At 39.6% G+C, this 22,938-nt stretch overlaps 1 protein-coding gene across 1 annotated transcript in view; it reads left to right on the forward strand.

Annotated features, from left to right (window-relative positions):
• Nucleotides 1–22,938, forward strand: part of LOC128650429 (disintegrin and metalloproteinase domain-containing protein 33) — a 371,794-nt gene that overhangs the window by 235,653 nt on the left and 113,203 nt on the right. Inside the window, exons 5-6 of the mRNA XM_053704369.1 lie at nucleotides 5,784–5,860; nucleotides 7,641–7,830. Of these exons, the coding sequence (XP_053560344.1) occupies nucleotides 5,784–5,860; nucleotides 7,641–7,830 (267 nt within the window). The remainder of the gene's footprint in view (nucleotides 1–5,783; nucleotides 5,861–7,640; nucleotides 7,831–22,938) is intronic.

Raw genomic sequence — 22,938 nt, forward strand, 5'->3', positions numbered from 1 at the left:
ACCTGATTAAAAAAACCAGGGCGGGCCGTGGACCGGACACACCGTTGGAGAAAGTAATTTATCAGGTAAGCATAAATTCTGTTTTCTCCAACATTGGTGTGTCCGGTCCACGGCGTCATCCTTACTTGTGGGAACCAATACCAAAGCTTTAGGACACGGATGAAGGGAGGGAGCAAATCAGGTCACCTAAATGGAAGGCACCACGGCTTGCAAAACCTTTCTCCCAAAAATAGCCTCCGAAGAAGCAAAAGTATCAAATTTGTAAAATTTGGCAAAAGTGTGCAGTGAAGACCAAGTCGCTGCCTTACATATCTGGTCAACAGAAGCCTCGTTCTTGAAGGCCCATGTGGAAGCCACAGCCCTAGTGGAGTGAGCTGTGATTCTTTCAGGAGGCTGCCGTCCGGCAGTCTCATAAGCCAATCGGATAATGCTTTTAAGCCAAAAGGAAAGAGAGATAGAAGTCGCTTTTTGACCTCTCCTTTTACCAGAATAAACAACAAACAAGGAAGATGTTTGTCTGAAATCTTTAGTAGCCTCTAAATAGAATTTTAGAGCACGGACTACGTCCAAATTGTGTAACAAACAATCCTTCTTTGAAACTGGGTTCGGACACAAAGAAGGTACAACTATCTCCTGGTTAATATTTTTGTTGGAAACAACTTTCGGAAGAAAACCAGGCTTAGTACGCAAAACCACCTTATCTGCATGGAACACCAGATAGGGCGGAGAACACTGCAGAGCAGATAACTCTGAAACTCTTCTAGCAGAAGAAATTGCAACCAAAAACAAAACTTTCCAAGATAATAACTTAATATCTACGGAATGTAAGGGTTCAAACGGAACCCCTTGAAGAACTGAAAGAACTAGATTTAGACTCCAGGGAGGAGTCAAAGGTCTGTAAACAGGCTTGATCCTAACCAGAGCCTGAACAAATGCTTGAACATCTGGCACAGCTGCCAGTCTTTTGTGAAGTAAAACAGATAAAGCAGAGATCTGTCCCTTCATAGAAATTGCAGATAATCCTTTCTCCAAACCTTCTTGTAGAAAGGATAGAATCTTAGGAATTTTTATCTTGTTCCATGGGAATCCTTTAGATTCACACCAACAGATATATTTTTTCCATATTTTATGGTAAATTTTTCTAGTTACAGGCTTTCTAGCCTGAATCAGAGTATCTATTACAGAATCTGAAAACCCACGCTTTGATAAAATCAAGCATTCAATCTCCAAGCCGTCAGTTGGAGGGAAACCAGATTCGGATGTTCGAATGGACCCTGAACAAGAAGGTCCTGTCTCAAAGGTAGCTTCCATGGTGGAGCCAATGACATATTCACCAGGTCTGCATACCAAGTCCTGCGTGGCCACGCAGGAGCTATCAAGATCACCGAGGCCCTCTCCTGATTGATCCTGGCTACCAGCCTGGGGATGAGAGGAAACGGTGGGAATACATAAGTTAGGTTGAAGGTCCAAGGTGCTACTAGTGCATCTACTAGGGTCGCCTTGGGATCCCTGGATCTGGACCCGTAGCAAGGAACCTTGAAGTTCTGACGAGACGCCATCAGATCCATGTCTGGAATGCCCCATAATTGAGTTATTTGGGCAAAGATTTCCGGATGGAGTTCCCACTACCCCGGATGGAATGTCTGACGACTCAGAAAATCCGCTTCCCAATTTTCCACTCCTGGGATGTGGATCGCAGACAAGTGGCAGGAGTGATCCTCCGCCCATTGAATTATCTTGGTCACTTCTTTCATCGCCAGGGAAGTCCTTGTTCCCCCCTGATGATTGATATATGCAACGGTCGTCATGTTGTCTGACTGAAACCTTATGAATTTGGCCTTTGCTAGTTGAGGCCAAGCTCTGAGAGCATTGAATATCGCTCTCAGTTCCAGAATGTTTATCGGGAGAAGAGACTCTTCCCGAGACCATAGACCCTGAGCTTTCAGGGATTCCCAGACCGCGCCCCAGCCCACTAGGCTGGCGTCGGTCGTGACAATGACCCACTCTGGTCTGCGGAAGCTCATTCCCTGTGACAGATTGTCCAGGGTCAGCCACCAACGGAGTGAATCTCTGGTCTTTTGATCTACTTGAATCGTCGGAGACAAGTCTGTATAATCCCCATTCCACTGTCTGAGCATGCACAGTTGTAATGGTCTTAGATGAATTCGTGCAAAAGGAACTATGTCCATTGTTGCAACCATCAATCCTATTACTTCCATGCACTGCGCTATGGAAGGACGAGGAACAGAATGAAGTACTTGACAAGAGCTTAGAAGTTTTGATTTTCTGACCTCTGTCAGAAAAATCCTCATTTCTAAGGAATCTATTATTGTTCCCAAGAAGGGAACTCTTGTTGACGGGGACAGAGAACTTTTTTCTTTGTTCACCTTCCATCCGTGAGATCTGAGAAAGGCTAGGACGATGTCCGTATGAGCCTTTGCTTTTGACAGGGACGACGCTTGAATCAGGATGTCGTCCAAGTAAGGTACTACTGCAATGCCCCTTGGTCTTAGAACCGCTAGAAGGGACCCTAGTACCTTTGTGAAAATCCTTGGAGCAGTGGCTAATCCAAATGGAAGTGCCACAAACTGGTAATGCTTGTCCAGAAAAGCGAACCTTAGGAACTGATGATGTTCCTTGTGGATAGGAATATGTAGGTACGCATCCTTTAAATCCACGGTAGTCATAAATTGATTTTCCTGGATAGTAGGTAGGATCATTCGAATAGTTTCCATTTTGAACGATGGTACCCTGAGAAATTTGTTTAGGATCTTTAGATCCAAAATTGGTCTGAATGTTCCCTCTTTTTTGGGAACTATGAACAGATTGGAATAAAATCCCATTCCTTGTTCTCTTATTGGAACTGGATGTATCACTCCCATCTTTAACAGGTCTTCTACACAATGTAAGAATGCCTGTCTCTTTATTTGGTTTGAAGATAATTGAGACCTGTGGAACCTTCCCCTTGGGGGTAGTTCCTTGAATTCCAGGAGATAACCTTGAGAAACTATTTCTAGCGCCCAAGGATCCTGAACATCTCTTGCCCAAGCCTGAGCAAAGAGAGAAAGTCTGCCCCCCACTAGATCCGGTCCCGGATCGGGGGCTATCCCTTCATGCTGTTTTGGTAGCAGTGGTAGGCTTCTTGGCCTGCTTACCCTTGTTCCAGCCTTGCATTGGTTTCCAGGCTGGTTTGGGTTGTGAAGTATTACCCTCTTGCTTAGAGGATACAGAATTAGAGACTGGTCCGTTTCTGCGAAAGGGACGAAAATTAGGCTTATTATTAGCCTTAAAAGACCTATCCTGTGGGAGGGCGTGGCCCTTTCCCCCAGTGATGTCTGAAATAATCTCTTTCAAATCAGGTCCAAATAATGTTTTACCTTTGAAAGGAATGTTAAGCAATTTTGTCTTGGAAGACACATCCGCTGACCAAGACTTTAGCCAAAGCACTCTGCGCGCCACGACAGCAAACCCTGAATTTTTTGCCGCTAATCTAGCTAATTGCAAAGCGGCATCTAAAACAAAAGAGTTAGCCAATTTAAGTGCTTGAACTCTGTCCATAACCTCCTCATACGAAGATTCTTTACCGAGCAATTTTTCTAGTTCCTCGAACCAGAAACACGCTGCCGTAGTGACAGGAACAATGCATGAAATTGGTTGTAGAAGGTAACCTTGCTGTACAAAAATCTTTTTAAGCAAACCCTCTAATTTCTTATCCATAGGATCTTTGAAAGCACAACTATCTTCGATAGGAATAGTAGTGCGTTTGTTTAGAGTAGAAACCGCCCCCTCGACCTTGGGGACTGTCTGCCATAAGTCCTTTCTGGGGTCGACTATAGGAAATAATTTCTTAAATATAGGGGGGGGGACAAAAGGTATGCCGGGCCTTTCCCACTCTTTATTTACTATGTCCGCCACCCGCTTGGGTATAGGAAAAGCGTCGGGGGGCACCGGAACCTCTAGGAACTTGTCCATCTTACATAATTTCTCTGGAATGACCAAATTGTCACAATCATCCAGAGTAGATAACACCTCCTTAAGCAGTGCGCGGAGATGTTCTAATTTAAATTTAAATGTCACAACATCAGGTTCAGCTTGATGAGAAATTTTTCCTGAATCTGAAATTTCTCCATCAGACAAAACCTCCCTCATGGCCCCTTGAGATTGGTGTGAGGGTATGACAGAACAATTATCATCAGCGTCCTCTTACTCTTCAGTGTTTAAAACAGAGCAATCGCGCTTTCTCTGATAAGTAGGCATTTTGGATAAAAGATTTGCTATGGAGTTATCCATTACAGCCGTTAATTGTCGCATGGTAATAAGTATTGGCGCACTAGATGTACTAGGGGCCTCCTGTGTGGGCATAACTGGTGTAGACACAGTAGGGGATGATGTAGTATCATGTTTACTCCCCTCATTTGAGGAATCATCTTGGGCAATATCATTATCTGTTGCATTACTGTCCTTACTTTGTTTGGACACTATGGCACAATTATCACATAAATTTAAATGGGGAGACACATTGGCTTTCATACATATAGAACATAGCTTATCTGATGGTACAGACATGTTAAACAGGCTTAAACTTGTCAACAAAGCACAAAAAACGTTTTAAAATAAAACCGTTACTGTCACTTTAAATTTCAAACTGAAAACACTTTATTACTGAATATGTGAAAAAGAATGAAGGAATTGTTCAAAATTCACCAAAATTTCACCACAGTGTCTTAAAGCATTAAAAGTATTGCACACCAAATTTCAGAGCTTTAACCCTTAAATTAACGGAACCAGAGCCGTTTTTACATTTAACCCCTATACAGTCCCAGAATGAGGCTCTGTCTATAACTAGAAAGGCCCCCATCTGAAAAAGGTGTCCAACACAGTGCCTGCCGTTTTTCTAAACGTTCCCCAAGATTATAATACCAATAATTAGTTAGAATCTGCATAATATGCCTAGTAAAGCAATTGTTTTAGCCCAGAAAAATGTCTACCAGTTTTTAAGCCCTTTTTGAAGCCCTTTATTCTTTTATGTTTAACTAAGAAAATGGCTTACCGGTCCCCATGAGGGGAAATGACAGCCTTCCAGCATTACATGGTCTTGTTAGAAATATGGCTAGTCATACCTTAAGCAGAAAAGACTGCTAACTGTTTCCCTCAACTGAAGTTACTTCATCTCAACAGTCCTGTGTGGAAACAGCAATCGATTTTAGTTACTGTCTGCTAAAATCATCTTCCTCTTACAAACAGAAATCTTCATCCTTTTCTGTTTCAGAGTAAATAGTACATACCAGCACTATTTTAAAATAACAAACTCTTGATAGAAGAATAAAACTACATTTAAACACCAAAAAACTCTTAACCATCTCCGTGGAGATGTTGCCTGTGCAACGGCAAAGAGAATGACTGGGGTGGGCGGAGCCTAGGAGGGATCATGTGACAAGCTTTGCTGGGACTCTTTGCCATTTCCTGTTGGGGAAGAGAATATCCCACAAGTAAGGATGACGCCGTGGACCGGACACACCAATGTTGGAGAAATACCTTCTGTTAGATGCAAGAAAGACAACATCCCTTTAAACCCTTTAAATGAGTTTAATGCCTATTTTATACAGCACAGAGTAGTTAGGGCATTAGTGAAGTGCTGATGAGTCGTGATTTAGGGAACAAAGGTCACAGAATAAGAAAACTCCAGAAAATCTTAATTAGACAAATAAATCTCTGGATAAAAAGTAATAATAATGTGCCAGAAACCTGAGCGATTAATTTATTTTCACCCTGTCTCCCCACAGGACCACTGTTATTACCACGGAGAGGTCCGAGGACATCAGGAATCCTGGGTCACACTCAGCACTTGTTCAGGAATCCGGTAAACAGAGGAAGTCTGCACTTTATATTTAGTAATAATATAGCAAATACAGAGGGGGATAGCACATAATAATATCAGCATAGACAAATAACATATATATTTTACACTCTTTTTCTTTTAACTTTATGTATAACGTATGAAATAAATAATCACTGTATACCTAGCAGGTCATGTGACCTTGTCAGGTCTCTAATGTGTGTTGGTTTATTTCGGATACAAAGGGACCAATGTATTTTATTTTACTCACCTGAAGATAAATGAAAATAAAGAAGGCACCTTCTAGTGCAATAGGTTTCACAGCGTAAATGCAGTGTGTAAGTGATACAGTTCTTCTACTCACAGAGCAGCACCAAATGTGCTTATGGGAGCCTGCTGGGATCTCTGTGTCTCAACTCCCTGATCACAGGAGCCTAATAATAAAGGAACCATGTATTTTATTCTTATAAATGACATGTTCATGGTTCAGATAGAGCACACAATTTTAATTTACTTCTATTATCAAATTTACTTTGTTGCTAAAGATTGGTGGCTGCATATATATATATATGTCTCTTGTCACTGGCTCATTAGATGTGTTCAGCTAGCTCCAACTAGTATATTGCTGCTTTGGAGTTGACTTTAACTATGCATTTAACCCATTTGCAAGCACTTAACACATAGTTATATAAGCAGAGCAATAATAAGATGGTCTAACACATTAGATCATTTAATTTTTTGCGTTATGTCCATTTAAGTCATTTTATAACTAACTTGCTTAAACCTCCAAACGATCAATCATTAAACAACACTTAGATGATGATCTGTAATTTGTCTACAAGTTTCATGTTGTTATTAGAAGTTTGTTTTTAACATTGCATTAAAATATGTTGTTTATTTACATGTGAAATGAGCATGTGCAAGAACCTTGGGAACAAAACTTTAGGAAGAACTAAACATACTGCTCACATCAGGCAAATTGGGTTTTCCAAGACCAGAAATTGTGCATAAAGCAGCTTGAAATAGTTTTTCGCTTTAGGAAAAGTGTGGAAGTGCCCCCATGAAGGGTATAGGGGGGATTTGGGTGCACAGATGCATAAGCACAAGGTAAACTGGTTATCACTGGGTTTTCAAACAAATTAGAATGGATTTGAAAACCTTGAGAAAAGCCATGTGACACTCTTCACAGGGGAATTCTGATTGGTTGAAGTGGGTATGAGGGTTAGTGAGGGACATTAGTACATAAATGTGCTCTACAAATAACTGATAATAAATAGTGCACTCTAATGAATTAGATCAGGGTTGGCTAAGCCAGTGGGCTGCACGTGACTGTACACTGTTTTTTTTCAGCCCCAGAGTTATGATTGTGAGCTTTGGGGACTTCTGCTGGGTGGGCAAATAAGGTGGTTACAACTCAAGAGTCCTTTGTAGGGTAGTCCAGCATACAAAGGGTGCCCTGTAATCTTGCCTAAATCTTATCATGTGCCACTGGGCATTATTATGAAATTTGCATGGGATTAAACACATAGTTAAAATCCTGTATGGAGTTTCAAAACAGCTGTGTTAGGAATTCATCCTTTGATACAATGTCCCTTCAGTGGTCCTGGCGCATTATAATTCTTAGTCCATTTGTGAATAAGACTCAGATGAAACCTGAAAAGCAATAAGGCACTGACAGAGGTTGCCCCGGGTAACAGGACATGATGTCTAGAGATTTTACATTTTACATCATGTTTGTGATAAATTGGATATTTGCCTTCCCAGTGCTTTCAGAATGCTAAGTGTCCCTTTGCTCTTGTTTTAGTGGTGTGATTGTCCTGAATACCAATGACAGCTACTACCTGACGCCGCTGGCAGTGCCAGGCCACAGAACCCACATGATGTACCGCACAGAGCAGCTGAACATCACCGGAGGGAGCTGTGAGCATGAGGGGCACTACGCAGGCCGAACGTCTCATCTCAGTGAGTTTATCTCACAGGGCGACCATCACAGGGTAAGCTACAGATCCTAGAGGACAGCAATAGATATGGGTCTCTTCATTCTTCGTGTCACATGACATCTTAGCCATCTCTCTCTATTACTCACTCTCTTACTCACTCTCTCTATTACTCACTCTCTCTATTACTCACTCTCTATCTCTCTATTACTCACTCTATCTCTCTCTCTTACTCACTCTCTCTCTATTACTCACTCTCTTACTCACTCTCTCTATTACTCACTCTCTCTATTACTCACTCTCTATCTCTCTATTACTCACTCTCTCTATTACTCACTCTCTTACTCACTCTCTCTATTACTCACTCTCTCTATTACTCACTCTTTATCTCTCTATTACTCACTCTCTCTATTACTCACTCTCTTACTCACTCTCTCTATTACTCACTCTATTACTCACTCTCTTACTCACTCTCTCTATTACTCACTCTCTCTATTACTCACTCTATTACTCACTCTCTTACTCACTCTCTCTATTACTCACTCTCTCTATTACTCACTCTCTCTATTACTCACTCTCTATCTCTCTATTACTCACTCTATCTCTCTCTCTTACTCACTCTCTCTATTACTCACTTTCTCTATTACTCACTCTCTCTCTTACTCACTCTCTCTCTTACTCACTCTCTTACTCACTCTCTCTATTACTCACTCTCTCTATTACTCACTCTCTTACTCACTCTCTCTCTCTATTACTCACTCTCTCTATTACTCACTCTCTTACTCACTCTCTCTCTTACTCACTCTCTCTATTACTCACTCTCTCTATTACTCACTCTCTCTATTACTCACTCTTTATCTCTCTATTACTCACTCTATCTATTACTCACTCTCTTACTCACTCTCTCTATTACTCACTCTCTCTATTACTCACTCTCTTACTCACTCTCTCTATTACTCACTCTCTTACTCACTCTCTCTATTACTCACTCTCTCTATTACTCACTCTTTATCTCTCTATTACTCACTCTATCTATTACTCACTCTCTCTATTACTCACTCTCTTACTCACTCTCTCTATTACTCACTCTCTCTATTACTCACTCTTTATCTCTCTATTACTCACTCTCTCTATTACTCACTCTCTTACTCACTCTCTCTATTACTCACTCTCTTACTCACTCTCTCTATTACTCACTCTCTCTATTACTCACTCTTTATCTCTCTATTACTCACTCTATCTATTACTCACTCTCTCTATTACTCACTCTCTTACTCACTCTCTCTCTTACTCACTCTCTCTCTTACTCACTCTCTTACTCACTCTCTCTATTACTCACTCTCTCTATTACTCACTCTTTATCTCTCTATTACTCACTCTATCTATTACTCACTCTCTTACTCACTCTCTCTATTACTCACTCTCTTACTCACTCTCTCTATTACTCACTCTCTCTATTACTCACTCTTTATCTCTCTATTACTCACTCTATCTCTCTCTCTTACTCACTCTCTCTATTACTCACTCTCTTACTCACTCTCTCTATTACTCACTCTCTCTATTACTCACTCTTTATCTCTCTATTACTCACACTATCTATTACTCACTCTCTTACTCACTCTCTCTATTACTCACTCTCTTACTCACTCTCTCTATTACTCACTCTCTCTATTACTCACTCTTTATCTCTCTATTACTCACTCTATCTATTACTCACTCTCTTACTCACTCTCTCTATTACTCACTCTCTTACTCACTCTCTCTATTACTCACTCTCTCTATTACTCACTCTTTATCTCTCTATTACTCACTCTATCTCTCTCTCTCTTACTCACTCTCTCTATTACTCACTCTCTTACTCACTCTCTCTATTACTCACTCTCTCTATTACTCACTCTTTATCTCTCTATTACTCACTCTATTACTCACTCTCTTACTCACTCTCTTACTCACTCTCTCTATTACTCACTCTCTCTATTACTCACTCTTTATCTCTCTATTACTCACTCTATCTCTCTCTCTTACTCACTCTCTCTATTACTCACTCTCTTACTCACTCTCTCTATTACTCACTCTCTTACTCACTCTCTCTATTACTCACTCTCTCTATTACTCACTCTTTATCTCTCTATTACTCACTCTATCTCTCTCTCTCTTACTCACTCTCTCTCTTACTCACTCTCTTACTCACTCTCTCTATTACTCACTCTCTCTATTACTCACTCTTTATCTCTCTATTACTCACTCTATCTATTACTCACTCTCTTACTCACTCTCTCTATTACTCACTCTCTTACTCACTCTCTCTATTACTCACTCTCTCTATTTCTCACTCTTTATCTCTTTATTACTCACTCTTTCTCTCTCTCTTACTCACTCTCTCTATTACTCACTCTCTCTATTACTCACTCTCTCTATTACTCACTCTTTATCTCTCTATTACTCACTCTATCTATTACTCACTCTCTTACTCACTCTCTCTATTACTCACTCTCTTACTCACTCTCTCTATTACTCACTCTCTCTATTACTCACTCTTTATCTCTCTATTACTCACTCTATCTCTCTCTCTCTTACTCACTCTCTCTATTACTCACTCTCTTACTCACTCTCTCTATTACTCATTCTCTCTATTACTCACTCTTTATCTCTCTATTACTCACTCTATCTCTCTCTCTCTTACTCACTCTCTCTATTACTCACTCTCTTACTCACTCTCTCTATTACTCACTCTCTCTATTACTCACTCTTTATCTCTCTATTACTCACTCTATTACTCACTCTCTTACTCACTCTCTCTATTACTCACTCTCTTACTCACTCTCTCTATTACTCACTCTCTCTATTACTCACTCTTTATCTCTCTATTACTCACTCTATCTATTACTCACTCTCTTACTCACTCTCTCTATTACTCACTCTCTTACTCACTCTCTCTATTACTCACTCTCTCTATTACTCACTCTTTATCTCTCTATTACTCACTCTATCTATTACTCACTCTCTTACTCACTCTCTCTATTACTCACTCTCTTACTCACTCTCTCTATTACTCACTCTCTCTATTACTCACTCTTTATCTCTCTATTACTCACTCTATCTCTCTCTCTTACTCACTCTCTCTATTACTCACTCTCTTACTCACTCTCTCTATTACTCACTCTTTATCTCTCTATTACTCACTCTATCTATTACTCACTCTCTTACTCACTCTCTCTATTACTCACTCTCTTACTCACTCTCTCTATTACTCACTCTCTCTATTACTCACTCTCTATCTCTCTATTACTCACTCTATCTCTCTCTCTTACTCACTCTCTCTATTACTCACTCTCTCTCTATCTCTCTATTACTCACTCTATCTCTCTATTACTCACTCTATCTCTCTATTACTCACTCTCTATCTCTCTATTACTCACTCTATCTCTCTATTACTCACTCTCTATCTCTCTATTACTCACTCTATCTATCTATTACTCTCTCTCTCTATTACTCACTCTCTATCTCTCTCTCTCTCTCTCTCTCTCTTACTCACTCTCTGTCTCTCCCTCTCTCTCCCTTTCTTACTCACACTCTCTCTCTCTTTATTTATCTCGCTCTCTTACTCACTCACTCTCTATCTCTCTATTACTCACTCTCTCTATTACTCACTCTCTCTCTATCTCTCTATTACTCACTCTATCTCTCTATTACTCACTCTCTATCTCTCTCCCTCTATCTCTCTCTCTGTCTCTCCCTCTCTCCCTTTCTTACTCACACTCTCTCTCTCTTTATCTATCTCGCTCTCTTACTCACTTTCTCTCTCCTCTCTAGTTCTCTCTTCATACATATATATATATAACAAAAAGAATAACAGTTGTCTGATAATACCACAGGTTTTTACTGAGCTACAGAACAATAAAGTTTTGTGTCTTAAAAAGCTTTCTTAATGGTAAATAAATGGTGCATAGGTTTACTTACTATCTGTCAATTCATGTCCTGCTACAAAGTTTAGAAGAAGAAATTTAATAGTAAAACCGCATTAAAATAAACAGAGCTGGGCAGAACTGGAAGTCTCTGGGTACCTGTAGGAGCTGTAACAAGAGGAATTTGCAGCTACTAACTCTCTAGAAATGACATAAAATATGTGTATAGCCCTATAAAGCAGCACACATTGCCCTGAAACATTATACCAGGTCAGTGCCTCAGAACTTGTGCACAAATACTGCAAACTTACCCCAGAAAACTCTAAATATATCCATGAGGGAGGGGAAACTGCAGTATTTCTCCCACTTGTTAGATTTTCTGACTGTCCCCCAACATGCATCATAAAGTGTAACTGCTGCCAGGAGGGGCTTTTTTTTGGGGGGGGGGGGGGGCTTCTTAGATTATTGCACCTGAGCCTTGTGGTTTCTAGTTATGCCTCTGGAAGAGAATTTTCAAAAGCTAGAGTTTTTATTCTGTCAGTTATGGGCAAGAGCAAATCTGACTCCGTTATCTTATCTATTCACTCGAAGTTTTATGACATCAGGCTAAGATAAAACTTGCTGCAAAGGCTCCTCCTCCGTGTAAGGCTGTGTCAGGAAGCACAAATGTAGTGTAAAAAAAAAAAAAGTAAAATCCATTTAAATAGATAATATAAATCATTGTAATGTATATTATTTAAGTATAAACAACTTTTGTGCTTTTTTTATTACAACAGAATGTTTAACATCCCTTTAATCCTTTAGCTGTTAGACAGCTCTGAAACGTTGTTTAGCAGATATTTGATGCCACGTATTCAATACATAGGGCTAGGTTTACCAATTTCCAAATGAACAGGGTTCACATGTTGTGAACCCGTCCGCATTTCATGGCAAGTAGTGGGGCACATTTGCATACCCCCTCGCGGGACAGTCCCGATTTGCTAGCCATCTATCCCGCATTGCCCCATGCATTAAAAAAAAAATTCTATTGGGCCTATACAGCTGGCTTTTCTCTCCAAGGGTTATATACCTGTTAGATTCCCTGTGGAAAATGAAGCAAGAGTAAGAAGGCTGTATACCCTCTGAACTCAGGTAATGGTGACCTCTAACCTCTTTTAGTGATGACTTCTAACAGCTGGTGATAATACTAGCATGCCTTCAGTTTTATACGATGAGCAGTGCTAACACCAGGGTAATGAACAGTGGCAGCCTCAGACTGCCAGCTAATGTGCTTGCCAACCCCAGGACCCCATACAATGAATTACAGATACCCATATATGATGTAGTGTGTGTCTGCATGTATAAGTGTAGGCTATGTAGTGTGTGTGTGTATCTGCATGTATAAGTGTATGCTATGTAGTGTGTATCTGAATCTATAAGTGTATACTATGTAGTGTGTGTAGCTGCATGTGTAAGTGTATACTATGTAGTGCGTGTATCTGCATGTATAAATGTAAGCTATGTAGAGTGTGTGTGTGTGTATCTGCATGTATAAGTGTATGCTATGTAGTGTGGGTGTATCTGCATGTGTAAGTGTATACTATGTAGTGCGTGTATCTGCATGTATAAATGTAAGCTATGTAGAGTGTGTGTGTGTGTATCTGCATGTATAAGTGTATGCTATGTAGTGTGGGTGTATCTGCATGTGTAAGTGTATGCTATGTAGTGTGTGTGTGTGTGCCTGCATGTGTAAGTGTATACTATGTAGTATGTGTGTGTATCTGCATGTGTAAGTGTATACTATGTAATGTGTGTGTGTTTGTGTATCTGCATGTATAAGTGTAAGCTATGTAGTGTGTGTGTGTTTCTGCATGTATAAGTGTATGCTATGTTGTGTGTGTGTGTATCTGCATGTGTAAGTGTATGCTATGTAATGTGTGTGTATCTGCATGTGTAAGTGTATACTATGTAGTGTGTGTGTGTATCTGCATGTATAAGTGTATACTATGTAGTGTGTGTGTATCTGCATGTGTAGTGTATACTATGTAGTGCGTGTGTGTGTATCTGCATGTGTAAGTGTATACTATGTAATGTGTGTGTGTTTGTGTATCTGCATGTATAAGTGTAAGCTATGTAGTGTGTGTGTTTCTGCATGTATAATTGTATTCTATGTTGTGTGTGTGTGTGTGTGTGTAGTGTGTGTATCTGCATGTGTAAGTGTATGCTATGTAGTGTGTGTGTATCTGCATGTGTAAGTGTATGCTATGTAGTGTGTGTGTGTATCTGCATGTGTAAGTGTATACTATGTAGTGTGTATGTGTGTGTATCTGCACTCTCTCTATTACTCACTCTCTCTATTACTCACTCTCTATCTCTCTATTACTCACTCTATCTCTCTCTCTTACTCACTCTCTCTATTACTCACTCTCTCTCTATCTCTCTATTACTCACTCTATCTCTCTATTACTCACTCTATCTCTCTATTACTCACTCTCTATCTCTCTATTACTCACTCTATCTCTCTATTACTCACTCTCTATCTCTCTATTACTCACTCTATCTATCTATTACTCTCTCTCTCTATTACTCACTCTCTATCTCTCTCTCTCTCTCTCTCTCTCTTACTCACTCTCTGTCTCTCCCTCTCTCTCCCTTTCTTACTCACACTCTCTCTCTCTTTATTTATCTCGCTCTCTTACTCACTCACTCTCTATCTCTCTATTACTCACTCTCTATCTCTCTATTACTCACTCTCTCTATTACTCACTCTCTCTCTATCTCTCTATTACTCACTCTATCTCTCTATTACTCACTCTCTATCTCTCTCCCTCTATCTCTCTCTCTGTCTCTCCCTCTCTCCCTTTCTTACTCACACTCTCTCTCTCTTTATCTATCTCGCTCTCTTACTCACTTTCTCTCTCCTCTCTAGTTCTCTCTTCATACATATATATATATAACAAAAAGAATAACAGTTGTCTGATAATACCACAGGTTTTTACTGAGCTACAGAACAATAAAGTTTTGTGTCTTAAAAAGCTTTCTTAATGGTAAATAAATGGTGCATAGGTTTACTTACTATCTGTCAATTCATGTCCTGCTACAAAGTTTAGAAGAAGAAATTTAATAGTAAAACCGCATTAAAATAAACAGAGCTGGGCAGAACTGGAAGTCTCTGGGTACCTGTAGGAGCTGTAACAAGAGGAATTTGCAGCTACTAACTCTCTAGAAATGACATAAAATATGTGTATAGCCCTATAAAGCAGCACACATTGCCCTGAAACATTATACCAGGTCAGTGCCTCAGAACTTGTGCACAAATACTGCAAACTTACCCCAGAAAACTCTAAATATATCCATGAGGGAGGGGAAACTGCAGTATTTCTCCCACTTGTTAGATTTTCTGACTGTCCCCCAACATGCATCATAAAGTGTAACTGCTGCCAGGAGGGGCTTTTTTTGGGGGGGGGGGGGGGGGCTTCTTAGATTCTTGCACCTGAGCCTTGTGGTTTCTAGTTATGCCTCTGGAAGAGAATTTTCAAAAGCTAGAGTTTTTATTCTGTCAGTTATGGGCAAGAGCAAATCTGACTCCGTTATCTTATCTATTCACTCGAAGTTTTATGACATCAGGCTAAGATAAAACTTGCTGCAAAGGCTCCTCCTCCGTGTAAGGCTGTGTCAGGAAGCACAAATGTAGTGTAAAAAAAAAAAAAGTAAAATCCATTTAAATAGATAATATAAATCGTTGTAATGTATATTATTTAAGTATAAACAACTTTTGTGCTTTTTTTATTACAACAGAATGTTTAACATCCCTTTAATCCTTTAGCTGTTAGACAGCTCTGAAACGTTGTTTAGCAGATATTTGATGCCACGTATTCAATACATAGGGCTAGGTTTACCAATTTCCAAATGAACAGGGTTCACATGTTGTGAACCCGTCCGCATTTCATGGCAAGTAGTGGGGCACATTTGCATACCCCCTCGCGGGACAGTCCCGATTTGCTAGCCATCTATCCCGCATTGCCCCATGCATTAAAAAAAAAATTCTATTGGGCCTATACAGCTGGCTTTTCTCTCCAAGGGTTATATACCTGTTAGATTCCCTGTGGAAAATGAAGCAAGAGTAAGAAGGCTGTATACCCTCTGAACTCAGGTAATGGTGACCTCTAACCTCTTTTAGTGATGACTTCTAACAGCTGGTGATAATACTAGCATGCCTTCAGTTTTATACGATGAGCAGTGCTAACACCAGGGTAATGAACAGTGGCAGCCTCAGACTGCCAGCTAATGTGCTTGCCAACCCCAGGACCCCATACAATGAATTACAGATACCCATATATGATGTAGTGTGTGTCTGCATGTATAAGTGTAGGCTATGTAGTGTGTGTGTGTATCTGCATGTATAAGTGTATGCTATGTAGTGTGTATCTGAATCTATAAGTGTATACTATGTAGTGTGTGTAGCTGCATGTGTAAGTGTATACTATGTAGTGCGTGTATCTGCATGTATAAATGTAAGCTATGTAGAGTGTGTGTGTGTGTATCTGCATGTATAAGTGTATGCTATGTAGTGTGGGTGTATCTGCATGTGTAAGTGTATACTATGTAGTGCGTGTATCTGCATGTATAAATGTAAGCTATGTAGAGTGTGTGTGTGTGTATCTGCATGTATAAGTGTATGCTATGTAGTGTGGGTGTATCTGCATGTGTAAGTGTATGCTATGTAGTGTGTGTGTGTGTGCCTGCATGTGTAAGTAAGTGTATACTATGTAGTATGTGTGTGTATCTGCATGTGTAAGTGTATACTATGTAATGTGTGTGTGTTTGTGTATCTGCATGTATAAGTGTAAGCTATGTAGTGTGTGTGTGTTTCTGCATGTATAAGTGTATGCTATGTTGTGTGTGTGTGTATCTGCATGTGTAAGTGTATGCTATGTAATGTGTGTGTATCTGCATGTGTAAGTGTATACTATGTAGTGTGTGTGTGTATCTGCATGTATAAGTGTATACTATGTAGTGTGTGTGTATCTGCATGTGTAGTGTATACTATGTAGTGCGTGTGTGTGTATCTGCATGTGTAAGTGTATACTATGTAATGTGTGTGTGTTTGTGTATCTGCATTTATAAGTGTAAGCTATGTAGTGTGTGTGTTTCTGCATGTATAATTGTATTCTATGTTGTGTGTGTGTGTGTGTGTGTAGTGTGTGTATCTGCATGTGTAAGTGTATGCTATGTAGTGTGTGTGTATCTGCATGTGTAAGTGTATGCTATGTAGTGTGTGTGTGTATCTGCATGTGTAAGTGTATACTATGTAGTGTGTATGTGTGTGTATCTGCACTCTCTCTATTACTCACTCTCTCTATTACTCACTCTCTATCTCTCTATTACTCACTCTATCTCTCTCTCTTACTCACTCTCTCTATTACTCACTCTCTCTCTATCTCTCTATTACTCACTCTATCTCTCTATTACTCACTCTATCTCTCTATTACTCACTCTCTATCTCTCTATTACTCACTCTATCTCTCTATTACTCACTCTCTATCTCTCTATTACTCACTCTATCTATCTATTACTCTCTCTCTCTATTACTCACTCTCTCTCTCTCTCTCTCTCTCTCTCTCTCTCTCTCTCTCTTACTCACTCTCTGTCTCTCCCTCTCTCTCCCTTTCTTACTCACACTCTCTCTCTCTTTATTTATCTCGCTCTCTTACTCACTCACTCTCTATCTCTCTATTACTCACTCTCTATCTCTCTATTACTCACTCTCTCTATTACTCACTCTCTCTCTATCTCTCTATTACTCACTCTATCTCTCTATTACTCACTCTCTATCTCTCTCCCTCTATCTCTCTCTCTGTCTCTCCCTCTCTCCCTTTCTTACTCACACTCTCTCTCTCTTTATCTATCTCGCTCTCTTACTCACTTTCTCTCTCCTCTCTAGTTCTCTCTTCATACATATATATATATAACAAAAAGAATAACAGTTGTCTGATAATACCACAGGTTTTTACTGAGCTACAGAACAATAAAGTTTTGTGTCTTAAAAAGCTTTCTTAATGGTAAATAAATGGTGCATAGGTTTACTTACTATCTGTCAATTCATGTCCTGCTACAAAGTTTAGAAGAAGAAATTTAATAGTAAAACCGCATTAAAATAAACAGAGCTGGGCAGAACTGGAAGTCTCTGGGTACCTGTAGGAGCTGTAACAAGAGGAATTTGCAGCTACTAACTCTCTAGAAATGACATAAAATATGTGTATTGCCCTATAAAGCAGCACACATTGCCCTGAAACATTATACCAGGTCAGTGCCTCAGAACTTGTGCACAAATACTGCAAACTTACCCCAGAAAACTCTAAATATATCCATGAGGGAGGGGAAACTGCAGTATTTCTCCCACTTGTTAGATTTTCTGACTGTCCCCCAACATGCATCATAAAGTGTAACTGCTGCCAGGAGGGGCTTTTTTTTGGGGGGGGCTTCTTAGATTCTTGCACCTGAGCCTTGTGGTTTCTAGTTATGCCTCTGGAAGAGAATTTTCAAAAGCTAGAGTTTTTATTCTGTCAGTTATGGGCAAGAGCAAATCTGACTCCGTTATCTTATCTATTCACTCGAAGTTTTATGACATCAGGCTAAGATAAAACTTGCTGCAAAGGCTCCTCCTCCGTGTAAGGCTGTGTCAGGAAGCACAAATGTAGTGTAAAAAAAAAAAAAGTAAAATCCATTTAAATAGATAATATAAATCGTTGTAATGTATATTATTTAAGTATAAACAACTTTTGTGCTTTTTTTATTACAACAGAATGTTTAACATCCCTTTAATCCTTTAGCTGTTAGACAGCTCTGAAACGTTGTTTAGCAGATATTTGATGCCACGTATTCAATACATAGGGCTAGGTTTACCAATTTCCAAATGAACAGGGTTCACATGTTGTGAACCCGTCCGCATTTCATGGCAAGTAGTGGGGCACATTTGCATACCCCCTCGCGGGACAGTCCCGATTTGCTAGCCATCTATCCCGCATTGCCCCATGCATTAAAAAAAAAATTCTATTGGGCCTATACAGCTGGCTTTTCTCTCCAAGGGTTATATACCTGTTAGATTCCCTGTGGAAAATGAAGCAAGAGTAAGAAGGCTGTATACCCTCTGAACTCAGGTAATGGTGACCTCTAACCTCTTTTAGTGATGACTTCTAACAGCTGGTGATAATACTAGCATGCCTTCAGTTTTATACGATGAGCAGTGCTAACACCAGGGTAATGAACAGTGGCAGCCTCAGACTGCCAGCTAATGTGCTTGCCAACCCCAGGACCCCATACAATGAATTACAGATACCCATATATGATGTAGTGTGTGTCTGCATGTATAAGTGTAGGCTATGTAGTGTGTGTGTGTATCTGCATGTATAAGTGTATGCTATGTAGTGTGTATCTGAATCTATAAGTGTATACTATGTAGTGTGTGTAGCTGCATGTGTAAGTGTATACTATGTAGTGCGTGTATCTGCATGTATAAATGTAAGCTATGTAGAGTGTGTGTGTGTGTATCTGCATGTATAAGTGTATGCTATGTAGTGTGGGTGTATCTGCATGTGTAAGTGTATACTATGTAGTGCGTGTATCTGCATGTATAAATGTAAGCTATGTAGAGTGTGTGTGTGTGCATCTGCATGTATAAGTGTATGCTATGTAGTGTGGGTGTATCTGCATGTGTAAGTGTATGCTATGTAGTGTGTGTGTGTGTGTGCCTGCATGTGTAAGTGTATACTATGTAGTATGTGTGTGTATCTGCATGTGTAAGTGTATACTATGTAATGTGTGTGTGTTTGTGTATCTGCATGTATAAGTGTAAGCTATGTAGTGTGTGTGTGTTTCTGCATGTATAAGTGTATGCTATGTTGTGTGTGTGTGTATCTGCATGTGTAAGTGTATGCTATGTAATGTGTGTGTATCTGCATGTGTAAGTGTATACTATGTAGTGTGTGTGTGTATCTGCATGTATAAGTGTATACTATGTAGTGTGTGTGTATCTGCATGTGTAGTGTATACTATGTAGTGCGTGTGTGTGTATCTGCATGTGTAAGTGTATACTATGTAATGTGTGTGTGTTTGTGTATCTGCATGTATAAGTGTAAGCTATGTAGTGTGTGTGTTTCTGCATGTATAATTGTATTCTATGTTGTGTGTGTGTGTGTGTGTGTGTGTAGTGTGTGTATCTGCATGTGTAAGTGTATGCTATGTAGTGTGTGTGTATCTGCATGTGTAAGTGTATGCTATGTAGTGTGTGTGTGTATCTGCATGTGTAAGTGTATACTATGTAGTGTGTATGTGTGTGCATCTGCATGTATAAGTGTAAGCTATGTAGTGTGTGTGTGTTTCTGCATGTATAAGTGTATGATATGTGGTTTGTGTGTGTGTATCTGCATGTGTAAGTGTATGCTATGTAGTGTGTGTATCTGCATGTATAAGTGTATGCTATGTTGTGTGTGTGTGTGTGTGTATCTGCATGTGTAAGTGTATGCTATGTAATGTGTGTGTATCTGCATGTGTAAATGTATACTATGTAGTGTGTGTGTGTATCTGCATGTATAAGTGTATGCTATGTAGTGTGGGTGTATCTGCATGTGTAAGTGTATACTATGTAGTGCGTGTATCTGCATGTATAAATGTAAGCTATGTAGAGTGTGTGTGTGTGTATCTGCATGTATAAGTGTATGCTATGTAGTGTGGGTGTATCTGCATGTGTAAGTGTAAGCTATGTAGTGTGTGTGTGTTTCTGCATGTATAAGTGTATGCTATGTTGTGTGTGTGTGTATCTGCATGTGTAAGTGTATGCTATGTAATGTGTGTGTATCTGCATGTGTAAGTGTATACTATGTAGTGTGTGTGTGTATCTGCATGTATAAGTGTATACTATGTAGTGTGTGTGTATCTGCATGTGTAGTGTATACTATGTAGTGCGTGTGTGTGTATCTGCATGTGTAAGTGTATACTATGTAATGTGTGTGTGTTTGTGTATCTGCATGTATAAGTGTAAGCTATGTAGTGTGTGTGTTTCTGCATGTATAATTGTATTCTATGTTGTGTGTGTGTGTGTGTGTGTAGTGTGTGTATCTGCATGTGTAAGTGTATGCTATGTAGTGTGTGTGTATCTGCATGTGTAAGTGTATGCTATGTAGTGTGTGTGTGTATCTGCATGTGTAAGTGTATACTATGTAGTGTGTATTTGTGTGTATCTGCATGTATAAGTGTAAGCTATGTAGTGTGTGTGTGTTTCTGCATGTATAAGTGGATGATATGTGGTTTGTGTGTGTGTATCTGCATGTGTAAGTGTATGCTATGTAGTGTGTGTATCTGCATGTATAAGTGTATGCTATGTTGTGTGTGTGTGTGTGTGTATCTGCATGTGTAAGTGTATGCTATGTAATGTGTGTGTATCTGCATGTGTAAATGTATACTATGTAGTGTGTGTGTGTATCTGCATGTATAAGTGTATGATATGTGGTTTGTGTGTGTGTGTGTGTGTATCTGCATGTGTAAGTGTATACTATGTAGTGTGTGTGTATCTGCATGTGTAAGTGTATGCTATGTAGTGTGTGTGTATCTGCATGTGCAAGTGTATGCTATGTAGTGTGTGTGTGTGTATCTGTATGTATAAGTGTATGCTATCTAGTGTGTGTGTGTGTGTGTGTGTGTGTGTGTCTGTATGTGTAAGTGTATACTATGTAGTGTGTGTGTGTATCTGCATGTGTAAGTGTATACTATGTAGTGTGTGTGTGTATCTGCATGTGTAAGTGTAAGTGTATGCTATGTAGTGTGTGTGTGTGTATCTGCATGTGTAAGTGTATGCTATGTAGTGTGTGTGTATGTGCATGTATAAGTGTATGCTATGTAGTGTGTGTGTGTGTATCTGCATGTATAAGTGTATGCTATGTAGTGTGTGTGTGTATGTGCATGTATAAGTGTATGCTATGTAGTGTGTGTGTGTATCTGCATGTATAAGTGTATGCTATGTAGTGTGTGTGTGTATCTGCATGTATAAGTGTATGCTATGTAGTGTGTGTGTGTATGTGCATGTATAAGTGTATGCTATGTAGTGTGTGTGTGTATCTGCATGTGTAAGTGTATGCTATGTAGTGTGTGTGTATCTGCATGTGTAAGTGTATGCTATGTAGTGTGTGTGTGTATGTGCATGTGTAAGTGTATGCTATGTAGTGTGTGTGTATCTGCATGTGTAAGTGTATACTATGTAGTGTGTATGTGTGTGTATCTGCATGTATAAGTGTAAGCTATGTAGTGTGTGTGTGTTTCTGCATGTATAAGTGTATGATATGTGGTTTGTGTGTGTGTATCTGCATGTGTAAGTGTATGCTATGTAATGTGTGTGTATCTGCATGTGTAAATGTATACTATGTAGTGTGTGTGTGTATCTGCATGTGTAAGTGTATACTATGTGGTTTGTGTGTGTGTGTGTGTGTGTATCTGCATGTGTAAGTGTATACTATGTAGTGTGTGTGTATCTGCATGTGTAAGTGTATGCTATGTAGTGTGTGTGTATCTGCATGTGCAAGTGTATGCTATGTAGTGTGTGTGTATCTGTATGTATAAGTGTATGCTATCTAGTGTGTGTGTGTGTCTGTATGTGTAAGTGTATACTATGTAGTGTGTGTGTGTGTGTGTATCTGCATGAGTAAGTGTATACTATGTAGTGTGTGTGTGTATCTGCATGTGTAAGTGTATGCTATGTAGTGTGTGTGTGTATCTGCATGTGTAAGTGTATGCTATGTAGTGTGTGTGTATGTGCATGTATAAGTGTATGTTATGTAGTGTGTGTGTGTGTGCATGTATAAGTGTATGCTATGTAGTGTGTGTGTGTATCTGCATGTATAAGTGTATGCTATGTAGTGTGTGTGTGTGTATGTGCATGTATAAGTGTATGCTATGTAGTGTGTGTGTGTATCTGCATGTATAAGTGTATGCTATGTAGTGTGTGTGTGTATCTGCATGTATAAGTGTATGCTATGTAGTGTGTGTGTGTAACTGCATGTATAAGTGTATGCTATGTAGTGTGTGTGTGTAACTGCATGTATAAGTGTATGCTATGTAGTGTGTGTGTGTATCTGCATGTATAAGTGTATGCTATGTAGTGTGTGTGTGTAACTGCATGTATAAGTGTATGCTATGTAGTGTGTGTGTGTAACTGCATGTATAAGTGTATGCTATGTAGTGTGTGTGTGTATCTGCATGTATAAGTGTATGCTATGTAGTGTGTGTGTGT

Source organism: Bombina bombina, chromosome 2 (assembly GCF_027579735.1).
Source record: "Bombina bombina isolate aBomBom1 chromosome 2, aBomBom1.pri, whole genome shotgun sequence".
In the NCBI taxonomy this organism is placed as follows: Eukaryota; Metazoa; Chordata; class Amphibia; order Anura; family Bombinatoridae; genus Bombina; species Bombina bombina.